Below are 11,866 nucleotides of genomic sequence, written 5' to 3'. Positions count from 1 at the left end.
AACTCTACGTGTAAACTTATCTGGGTGGATCAAAGAAAGATGGGAAAGAAGGTAGCCAGGTGACAAGCCAAAGATTGATTTATAACAAATACAAGCAAACTTAAACACAACTCTAGCCTCGATCGGCAACCAATGACGTTTCTGATAATATGGAGTAATATGCTCCCAATTTTAGGTCAATCAGTCGAACTGCAGTGTTTTGAACCACTCTCAATTTTTTAAAGATTTTCTTCTAGGCACCCAGATAGATAATATTACAATAGTCAAGAATACTAACAGACAGAATATTTCTTAACGGTACGAAGTTTCCAAAGCACCGAAAAGCATTTCTTCAGTAATAGATCAGTATGCTGTTCCAAAGAAAGGTATCTATCTATAGTCACTCCCAATAGTTTTATGGACTGTTCTATAGTATAGTCGAGACCGTTCAAATGTATCAATGTTTCTTTGATTTTATCATAAGGAGTTGCAAGAAAAAATTTAGTTTTTTCTGGATTTAATTTCAATTTAAAAGCCATCATCCAAAATTCAATCTGATTTAAAAGGGTCGCGAAAAAATTTGTAATCTCGACTGTCAAACAAGTTAGCGGGATGACTATAGTGATGTCATCCGCATAAATGTAAAACCTAAGATTTAAATGACGCAAAAAGTTTCCCAGTGAAGCAACAGAGTGGGGGATAGAGGCGAACCTTGCCGAACCCCACATAGGTTTCTCCAATGGTAAGAAAGACTTTCATCCTTGAACACCTGGTACGATCTGTTACCCAGAAATCCTGCAAAACGGATGGCTTGTTCCGACAACACATGAGATTTGTGCTAAAGAGACACAACCCAAGGCAGCCCTACCCAAGTCATCGGTGATTCAATGGAAAAACCTGCTACAATATTATTACAAGATAACCATTTTAAAACATTCATATACAGTGGTGCCTCGCATAACGAACGCCTCACACAACGAACGCTGCACACAACGAACTTCATGTCTTGATTCACACAACGAACTTCGTTTCACACAACGAACTTCATTTCACACAACGAACTTCGTTTCACACAACGAAGTCGCCCGAGCTGCCGATGTATTGCATCCTTCCGCGCAGGCACTGCAGGCCGTCGTTAGTCACTGCGCTTAACTGCCCTCTCTCACTGTATACAGTCGTCCTTTTAAGATAAACTCAATATTTTTTATATATCATGGCTTCTAAAAAAAGCAGGAAGGTGATTTCTGTTGAAATGAAACGGGAAATAATTTGTGGGGTAAAACAGTGTGACCTCGTCAAAGAGTTTGGCCTCAGCAAGACCACCATTTTCACCATTTTGACAAATTTATCTTTTTTTATGTCATCTTAGCATATTTTATGCTGCAGAACGAATTATTTTTTTTAACATGTATTGTTATGGGAAAACGCGTTTCACATAACGAACTTTTCGCATAACAAACTTGCTCCTGGAACAAATTAAGTTCGTTGTGTGAGGCACCACTGTACTTTGAATGTTTATTTTTAAGTTATTATTTTTTTTTTTAATTTGTTGTTCTGTTTCACCTCTGGGCTCCTTTTATCAAGCCGCGCTAGTGGGGTTAACGCGCGGGACGTTTCATCACGCACTAGCCCCCGCGCTGGCCAAAAACTACCGCCTGCTCAAGAGGAGGCGGTAGCGGCAGCGGCCAGCACGGCCGGCGGTTTAACGCGCGCTATTACGCACGTTAAACCGTAAGCGGCTTGATAAAAGGAGCCCTATGTCTTCCTTACTCTCACCCGGTACCTCTTTCCACCGCCAGCCATGGAGTCTGGTAAACCTTATCTTGGGTAAGTCATTTACCTTCCGTTGCTCAGGCGCAAACAGATTGTAAGCCCCCGGGGACAGAAAAATACTTTGACTATACCTGAATGCAACTTGCCTTGCGCTACAATCGATAAATGGCATGGATAAATCCAAAACACCTTCCTCTTCCGCCTCGTGCACAGCTCAGCTCCCAGTCTTCGTGAGTCCAGCCACCACTAGAGTTGGATATCAGGGCAGGAAGGAGCATTGTTAGAGGTCACTCCTCTAAAAAAAATTAACAACCTCGTGCACACAAGCATTAAACTTCTCATATACATAATTCAAAGGATGACAATGCTCAGAGACATCGAGGCAAAAACAAGGGGTGTTTACCCCAAGAATATCGCCTCACCACCCAATCATCGCATGTGCTTAAAGTGCCTTCAATCACCTTTCAGCGCTGTATATCCCAGTCTAATCGTTTTCAAAAAGTGTTCAATTAGAATGACAAGACACTGAGCTTTGCCAGAGGTTCCGACAGGCTAAACCTGTTTCGCTCCTGCGTCAGCGAACCAAAAAGAGATTGAATCGATTGTAAAGATGGAATAGTCTCTGCTAGGAATTCAAAACAGCTTCAGAAGCGTGAAGAAAATGTATGCTTATGAAGCTGTTTTAAATTCCCAGCAGAGACTATACCATCTTTACAATCGATTCAATCTCTTTTTGGTTCCCTGACGCAGGAGCGAAACAGGTGACCTTTATTCTTGCTAGTCAACCAATTTGGTACACCCTCAAGTCACAAATAGTGATTCATTTTTTTCCCCATTGATATTTTGACGGATTTACACTGTATCAATGGCATGCAAATCTGACTCGTAGATTTTCATTACGGATATCCTGAAAACCTGACTGGCTGGGAAGGCCCTGAGGACTGGGTTGAAAAGCACTCTTGTAAAATAGCGGCATGCCGTCATGCCAGTTTAATCTCCATTCACCAACCTCAGAAATATTTGCAGAGAAATCTGAGGCATGCTACCCAATAGAGTACTAAGGAGGATGGGGGTGGGGGCGGTCTGCCCCATGTGCCATTTTGGTGGGGCCCCGGCACCCCTCCTCCCCCGCCTCTTCCCACACCTCCCCTCGCCACACCTGCGCCCCTTCCCTTTCCCTATATCTCTAGTTGTTTACCGACTTGAGCAACAACTTTCACGTGCTCTTCACGACCGCGTCGTCTCTCCCGCTGATGTCACTTCTGGGTGCACAGGAAATGACGTCAGCGGGAGAGATGATGGGGTTGCGAGAAGCGCTTTGAAGTTCTTGTTGCTCGCAATGGTGAATGTCTAGAGGTACGGGGGAAGGGAAACGGGTGGGTGGGTGCGGCAGGGGGGATTGGGGAAGGAGCGTGGGGGGGGGGCAGAGACAAGGGCGGGGGAGCAGCAATACTACCCCGGGCACCTCTCACCCTCGTTATGGCACTGACGATACCCCAAAGCATGTCGTTTTTTTGGAGACCTTCCTTGGAGAAGTCTCAGAACACAATGGCTAAATTCATCACTACAAGTGGTCATAGGTAGCTTACACTGCCCTTGCATTGTCAACGGTAATGGTTACCATAATGGTTAGAGCTACAGCCTCAGCACCCTGAGGTTGAAGGTTCAAATCTCACACCCTGAGCAAGTCACTCAATCCGCCACTATCCCAGGTACATTAGATGGGGGAAGTCTCTGCTTGTCCTGGATCGGTAGCATGGAATGTTGCTACTCTTTGGGTTTTGGCCAGGTACTAGGGACCTGGATTGGTCACCTTGAGAACGGGCTAATTGGGCTTGATGGACCATTGGTCTGACCCAGTAAGTTTATTCTTATGTTCCTGTATCTGCTTTAAGCTGATATCGGGATTGTCTCCAGCTTACCTTTTTCCTCATTTTGTGTTGCATAGACCATCAAGAGAAACTAGAAACTTCTACTTATTTGCTTATCCCAAAATTAATAGGTGTAGATAGGACCCTAGCATTTCAAGCTGGTAGGCGACAATCTTGGTTAGGTAAATGTATCCAGCAAGCTATGTTATCCTATTGCAGTTTTCAGAAATTAATTAAGACCACTTTGTTCGATAAGTTTATTACTTAATGAGAGTTTTATTATTGAAATTCTATTTTACAAATATTTGCATTTTTTACTGTATTATTGTATTTTGCTGATTGCCCACCTCTTTTTAGTGTAAACCGCCTAGAACTTTTGGTTATGGCGGTATAAAAGGATAAAGTTATTATTATTAGATAGATTGTGAACCCACTGAGATGGATAGGGAAAATGCTTGAGTACCTGATTGTAAACTGTTTAGGTAACCTTGATAGGCGGTATAAAAAAAAATAACCAACTGATGAACGTCAAATGGTTTAGGTCTAAGCACTGAAGACTGGTTGGAACATTAATTGCCACACTGCTGGTTTTGGTTTTGTGGGCATCCCTCCTGACGATCTTGTACAGGGTGTTGGGGAGGAGGCGTGGGGAGGGTGGGAAAGGGGTGTCGGTGGGAGGAGGGACTTTATTTCTCTGCTGGTCAATCACCTGAGCCGGCAGGACTCGGGGAGACCTGCGGCTCAGTTGATCGGGGCAGGGGGGGAGCAGCTTTGATTAGAAGGGAGGAGCTGTGCTTTGCAATTGCTCTTCGCAAGCGCCAGGCACAGTTCCTCCCTCTTCTTTACCAACGATTCTCCGCACGAATAGAACGCATAGAATTTGCATGGTATTACGCTGAGAATCGCCCGCGAAAGTCAAATCGCTCCCACTATGACCACTACATCGACTCGCCGGATTTTTCTGGCGAGTTTTGAGAATCTGGCCCCCAGTTTTGACTTAAAGCACTTGGGCCTGCAAACAGGGATTTCTGCGGAAAACCAGGCAAAACAGAAGTTTGAACTCCCCAATAGGAAAAACACACCTTCCACCTGCACGTAGAATAGAAATGTTCCCCCGAGTGTGCCGTGGAGCTGGTATGCACAGAGGTCCCCCAAAAAGGAATAATGATAGCTGCTAATGTGGTGGCCCCAGCTGGTCAGACAAAAAACACCTTGGACCCACTGAGATTTCCAAAAGAAAAGTGGGTCAATGGCAGAAAACAGAAAGAAATGAAAAGGTTTTTAAATAGTTGATGTCATTACTAGAAGGGTCGCATTGAAGTAGAGGAAGAAATCTTTTTTTCTGAAGGGTCCCACATCGACACGAGGGCATCCGTTGAAACTTAAGGGGGGAAGATTCCATGGCGACATCAGGATATACTTCTTCACCGAACGGGTGATCGATCGATGGAATAGTCTTCCTCGCCAGGTTGTCGAGGCCAGTAGCGTGCTTGACTTCAAGCGTCGATGGGACCAACAGGTGGGGGTACCATGGGGTTTTGCTTAAAAGATGGATACTTCAGGTGGGGGGCGGGTTGTCTTGAGTAGACTTGTGAGAGGGAGGGTTATTGTGTGGGCAGACTTGTTGGGCTGCCGGTCCTTTTCTGCCATCAAACTCTATGGTTCTATGTTTTTCTCTATGAGCTCCCATGATGTCACCAAACTGCAAACTCACAGAATTAATGAAATCAGAGTTCTTTTTTTTACGTTGATTTTTGAATACTCATTTTTATCAATATATATTGTGTTGCAGGCGGGGAACGGAACAGTCGTGATAAACTGTGGTTGGGTGGTGCTGATTTATCACGATTCAAACAGGACAAGAAAACTGCACGGGCAGATCGATAGCCAGAACACAATTTTGAGCACAAGGGCCAGGCAGTTCTGCTCGAAGTCCTAAATGATAGACTAGAGCACATCCTGAGACCGAGCCGTCACCAAAGGTTGACCAGGCTGGCAGAGTGACTGTCCTTGCAACCACTTCTCAGGGATGGCCGATTGATGGCGCCGCGATGTCTGCTGCCCAAATGGACTTTGGGCAAAAAGCAAGAGAAAAAAAAACAAACCCCATGTTAACTTTGCTCCAAAAGAGAAAAATTTCTAAGTAAGAAAAAGGTCTTCTGCGTGCCAAAATTGAGCTGTGTCGAAAGGACACCCATGAAATCACCAGTTCAGAATATTTCAGAAAGTGCAGCTTATTAAAACCATGCTCCGCGACCAAAGCATGGTTTTGCTAACTCGGGGGTGAGCAATGCCACATGTCTGTGATGTAATGCTCTGGATTTCTACAGCATCTGAACAGTTCGCTTGGAAAAGACAGCTATGCCCTTTCTGTGTACTGTTCAATATTGCAAAATTGCCTAAAGCCAGAACAGTTCCCCAGGAACTCTGAAAAAAGTCTCTTTTAACGCTAAGGCTTGGTGGGTTTCTTCTTGAAGCCCTAGATATGATTCGAAATTACAACAGAGAGCAATGGGATAGAATTCGTGTAAGAGATATCATTTATAATGTTCCAATGAAATCCAAAGAATACAATATTCTTTTACCTTCAGAGATGTAGAATGGTTTCCTAAATCATACATGTAATAACACCATTTGTTATTGATGAATATGCATGAGAGAGATTTGCATACCTGTCACTTCCATTATATGCAAATCTCTCTCATGCATATTCATTAGGGATATCTTGACTGGCTGGGGGGTCCCCCAGGACAGGTTTGGGAACCACTGTTCTATAAGGTACAGCTGATCAATTGAAGTCCTTCCTCTAGCCCACCCATGGGTTAGGTGATTAGGGGACATTTCACTACAAAGCCCTTCTCCTCCCCTTACCTCCGCAGTGGATGGCACTTTTTTTTTACCCTATCAAAGCATGTAGGCAGAATCAAAACAAGAAAACCTTTCTCCCTAAATTAATAGCATTTGGAATTTGAGACGGGCTACTTTGGATTTGAAAAGTTTGCTCAACCCCCCCCCCCCCTTTGTACAAAACGAGGCGGGACCTTCAAGGCTCATGCTGTAAGATGATTGGCTGGCCGGCTAGCCGAGCTTTTGGGTTACAGTAGGAGGCTGGAGGGGGGTTGTATAAAAGCAGAGGCTGGGAAAGTTTTCAGTCTGTCTCCTTATAAGCGGAGCAGCTTCTTGAGATCACTGCTGCAACTGGGGTGAGTGGAAGGGATGGTTTGTTTCTTTTTTGTACGTGTGTAAATCCAACCCCCTCCTCAGTTTCCACCGCCAAGCAAGGAGGCAGCAGCAGCAGGAATAAAAGGGGAAAAGGACCAGCAAACCAAACCACACAGAACAATCCAAAAACTAGTCCAGGAATTTGTCAACTGCAAACCCTACGAAAGAGAAGGAAAAACAATGGACCAGCCACAGAAATGCACAAAAGAGAGGTGCACAAAATTATGCACGAGCCTTCCAGTGTGCCGGCAGCACGGAGTTAGCAGTTTAAAGGTAAGGCAAGATTTGAACTCCTGGGGGTTTGGAGGCGAAGGGGTGGCAGCTGGGCAGCCTCTGGATTCCAGGGGTTCTTTGACTCGGACAAGGGCAGATTATAGTTCCTTTGTATTGCAAAGCTCAAGTTAAGAGATGCGAGTCGCAAGTCCCTAAACTGGGAACAAAACCAAACCGACCTTCTCCCCTATCTAGTCGGGGATCGGTAACACGTGAAAGTTCAGGGGGGGGGGGGCGACAGGAAACACGACTTTGAAGATAGTGCTGAAAAAGCAGAAAAGGGGCATTTGTTAAGCACTTGCTTTTCTTCTGTGTTGCAATCAGTTGCCACAAAAAGAGAATAAGTGGAAAAAAAATATCTGTGCATCTAACCCCCCCCCCCAATACTTTCTGAGTTTCTAGTAGCATAAGGAATATTTGTGCAAAGCTGAGGAATGAGAACTACATATTACCTTTTTGCTTTTTTTTTTTTTTTTTCATGCATGTTTGTGCGAGAGCGGATCCTCTCCCACTGTTTGAATCTCTCCAACCGGCAACCTCCCGAGGAACCTTCTCCTCGCGGCCGCAAGGGGGTGCTCGAACAACGGGCAAAAACGAAGTCGCCAACGTTTCAGAAAACCCTGAAGCAGCAGATTTTCTGTTCGTTGCTGTCAATGCTGCAGCCGGAAAAAGAGAGCCCAGGTTGGAGAGAGAGACCAGCAGGGACACGAACCTTACAAATTGTGCTGCTGATCTTAAAACCACCTATGTCCTGGCAGCCCGATCCTATAGCTTCGTGAAGGTGGTTTTAAGGTTTTTCGCTCCTTTCAAGTCCAAAACAAACTGTTTGTGTGACGGGAGCAGACAAGCAAAGGCAGCTCCCTGCTTCCGAGAGATCCCCTCCCCTCCCCCCGCACTGCTGATCGGCTCGAAGGGACCTGGTGCCCCAGCTGCTTCCTTCTCCGTGTGCACCCTGGTACATGAAGTCTTGCGGGTCAGAAAATCAGAATCGCAGCCACCAGCAGGCAAAGGGCGAGAGACTGGGGTGGTAATACCTATCCGACAGCCCCCCCCGCCCTTTCGTAAGGTTAGTGGGCAGAACTGTTCAAAGCGGCTTAAGAACGACTTTTTTTTGTTCCCTGCTGCGGTAAGCTCTTAGATCTTAATAGCCCGTCTGACGATGACCCCGCGCTGTTTCTGACAGGGTTGCAAGCGCAGACGTCGTAAATGCGGTGTAGAAAAACACTTTTTTTGTGCAGAGCTTGATAAAATTCAGTGCTTTCCTTCCAGGAGAAGACTTTCCATAAGTTTCACGTCTTCTGGCATTATGTAAATTAACAGCTAATAACAAACTGTCTGCACTTGCTCTCGTGTACTGTAGTGAATTTGGCACAGAAGGGACTTGGCTGGGGGTAAGGCATGTCTGCATCGCTTTACCCAGTGCCATGCCACCCCGATCGTCATAGGCGCCAGCTCTGGGGGTGCTTGAGCACCCCCCCCCCCCCCCCGCTATTGAACAAGTTCCTGGATTAGCATCCGGGAAGAGGCACTTTCCATTAGGTTTAGCAGCCCCTAATAATTTTGGAAAAGTTGGGCTCTTAAGCTGATCTTGCGCTAGAAGAAGCCTGGTTTTAACACGGGTTTGGAGGAAAAGTCCAGTCTGTTAATGAGAGACTTGGGTGGAAGCCACTGCTTGCCCTAGATCGGTAGCATGGAATATTGGGTTTTGGTCAGGTACTAGGGACCTGGATTGGCCACCGTGAGAACGGGCTACTGGGCTAGATGGATCTTTGGTCTGACCCAGTATGGCTGTTCTTATGCTTTATACATGCCAAGTATAGGACAATCAAGCATTGTGACATCACTGAGGCATTATGACATCACAATCTCAGCTCTTGGAATGTTGCTCTCAGTGGGGTTCCGGAATCTTATTATTCTTTGAGAAGCTGGAATGTTGCTGCTCTTTGGGTTTTGGCCAGGTATTAGGGACCTGGATTGGCCACTGCGAACGGGCTACTGGTCTGACCCAGTAAGGGTTACGTCTTATTCCTTCTTAGCAGGCTGATTCCCTAGATCTAGAGCACACGGGATTGCTCAGCTGTAAAACCTCTGCTTTCTGTCCCTGTCGCACATAGTACGAAAAGTGTCGTGGTGGGTGGGGGTGGCTGGTTTATCTGCCCCCGTCACTAGCCCCTTATCGGGTGATCCTTCCTCCCAGGGTCCAGCCAGGTCCCGATAGCCGGCGCGTGTTTATGGATCACTCGGACGATAAAGAGGGCAAGGGTGAGGCTACCGGCTTTGCAGGCGCTTCCCTTCAGTTCTGCGGAAGTGCCGTCGCTGGGGTTTTTTTTTTAATGTCCCTAGTTTGCGCTTAAAGTGAGCGAAAGACGGGAACCCTGGAAAAAAAAGGCCACCTGTCCCTACGGTCGCCCATTTCTAAAAGAGGGGGGATATAACCGAGACGGTGCTTCTGCCTCGTTTTCTCAGATGGACTTGGAAACGGTGTCGGCCCTGTGTTGAGCATCAGGGAATTCGGGCAAGGGAGAGGAGTAATAAGCCTTACAATCCATAACTTAACTGGACTTTTTCTTTCATAATCTTGGCTCGGGCAGCAAAGGAGCTCTTGCAACCACTCCAGCATCAAAATACAGTTGGCTTTAGGAACTTCGTGTTGCCGCTAAAGAAACATTTTTTCAACCAAGTCCGGGCTATTCAATTGATTTAATTCCTGAGAAGTTTTCCTACCAGAATAGTAAGCGTGCGGGGGGGGGGGGGGGGGGGGAAGGAAGGATGAGCAATGTTTGCACAATCTAGAATCACCCTAGAGAAACTGGAAAGTGCACTCCGAGAGGCTTTTATTATACCTAAGAAAGCAGGGGCTTGAACTACAAGGAAAAAGTGACACCCTGAGGACCACAAATCTTTGCAGGGAAACGTGAACTAGGAACCGAGCCAGGGAGAGTTGACACTTTGATAGTTATGGGAATCCGCTGCTTCTCTGAAGGCGCAATGCTACCTGGCTGAACCTGGAACCCGTTTTGAGCTCTTTAGGGAAAACAGGATAAAATAAAAGAAATAGATAGATTTGTTCCAGACACCCACTTGGCAGCACCTGTTGCTTCCTAGACTTTGTTTCAGTCTCTGTTTTTCGAATAAATAGGCCTGCGCCTTCTAATTAGGGCCATTCCCTCTTGCATTTTCCTCACTCCATTCTCCGGTTCTCTGAGCTGCTTTCGTACTTCACATGCATCGGCGTGATGGGTTTGCAGAATGTGTTTACCGCTCATGCTTTTCAAATCGGTACATTTTCAACTTGACTGGCGCTAGATTACTGGAAACGGAAGCAGGGGTGCCATATGTGTGCTTCTCCGTATGGATTGAGGGGACCCTAGAATGGACGGAATTGTTCGGGTCGGGTGCCGCTTCCCTCCAGGAGCGATCACAGTGGTACAGTCTAAAGCTCGGTGGGTGTGTCCGCAAAAGATTCTAGCGCGTCTACTGTTGGCTTAGAGGGAGAGAACGAGAAGGGGATGGGGAGAAGTGCAGTTTCCTAGTCCCAATTGTCTTGAAGTCTGCCTCTTCTCTCTGGTGGGTTTGAAACATTAATGGCGCTATGTCTAAAGCTGAGAGTGTGGCAAGGAGAAATCGGAGAGTCGGCGAGCTTTAGTGAAGGCACAGAGGGAAACGAAGCCCAAAGGAATGGAGGAAAGCATCTGAAACCCTCTTCTGGATCCTGTACTTCTATGCTGCAACTGACTGCTGCTTCCTTAAATTTAGTAAAGCTCTTACCTTTGCGACACCCTACTCTGGTCTGAAGTATCTCCTTTCACATGTGTATGCCTTGAAATGGAGAATTCCTGCTCTGTCCTTCCCCACTCCCTTTCTGGTCGGAGAATCCATGCCAGGTCTTACGGATGGGATGGGAATTTTGTGAGCTTCTAGCCCTGAATACCCAAAAGAGGATGATATATATGTGTCTAAACCTTGCTTAAAAAACAAACAAACATTTATTGGTAACTTATGTCTTTCTTCGAGATAAAGAAGCAATTCTTTGCCTATTTTATAGGACTGATAATGTGGAATTTCATGGATTCAAAATTTCAATTTTTTTTTCGGATGTATCGAAGCGGACGCAAGCCAGACGTAAGAAATTTCTGGCTCATCGTCAATCTGTTTTGAGTTTAGGAGCAACTTTTCAGTTAGGTTTTCCTTGCAAATGTTGCATTACATATCAGGGTAATAGATATATCTTTTTATGAACCCGATCGATTACAATTTTTCCTTGAAGGTAAAGCAACTACAGGAACTCCAGAACCCTCCATGGAATCAGCCAATCAGGCCATTAATTAATTGACTTAGAATTATTTCCTGAAATCCAACTTCCCTTGGAGGCGATTGATTCTCTCGCCCTATAATGTGGACTTTAGGTTTAGTAATCAATGTGAAATTATTTATAATTTCATTATTTGTTTCATCTTTAAATTGTTATTTCCTTTCAAGTATTGTTTATCAACTTGTAAAAGAATATAAATTTAAAAAAAAAAACTCACAGAAACAAACAAACTTGGAGAAAATAAGACTTTCCCCCCCCCCCCCACTTTCTAGCCATTACAACAAACAAAAGGAAATAGCTTCTAGCCATCACAGCCTAATTTTTTTTTTTTTTTAACACCATGTACTCCTTTGACTTCTATGTATCTTATCTTACAACAAATAATTCTTATTCAGGAGCAAGATTTCTATATAGTTTCCCAGGGTTTTGACTGTCC

General features: G+C 45.3%; 1 protein-coding gene across 1 annotated transcript in view; it reads left to right on the top strand.

Moving 5' to 3' along the window:
* Nucleotides 1–6,764: 6,764 nt before the first annotated feature.
* Nucleotides 6,765–11,866, top strand: part of IGF2 (insulin like growth factor 2) — a 55,359-nt gene continuing 50,257 nt past the window's right edge. Inside the window, exon 1 of the mRNA XM_033928247.1 lies at nt 6,765–7,118. Coding sequence (XP_033784138.1) covers nt 7,026–7,118 — 93 coding nt within the window. The 5' untranslated portion in view covers nt 6,765–7,025. The remainder of the gene's footprint in view (nt 7,119–11,866) is intronic.

Source organism: Geotrypetes seraphini, chromosome 19, assembly GCF_902459505.1.
Source record: "Geotrypetes seraphini chromosome 19, aGeoSer1.1, whole genome shotgun sequence".
Taxonomy (NCBI): Eukaryota; Metazoa; Chordata; class Amphibia; order Gymnophiona; family Dermophiidae; genus Geotrypetes; species Geotrypetes seraphini.
Note: the sequence above shows the minus strand (reverse complement) of the source record. Positions and strands in the feature narration are given on the sequence as shown.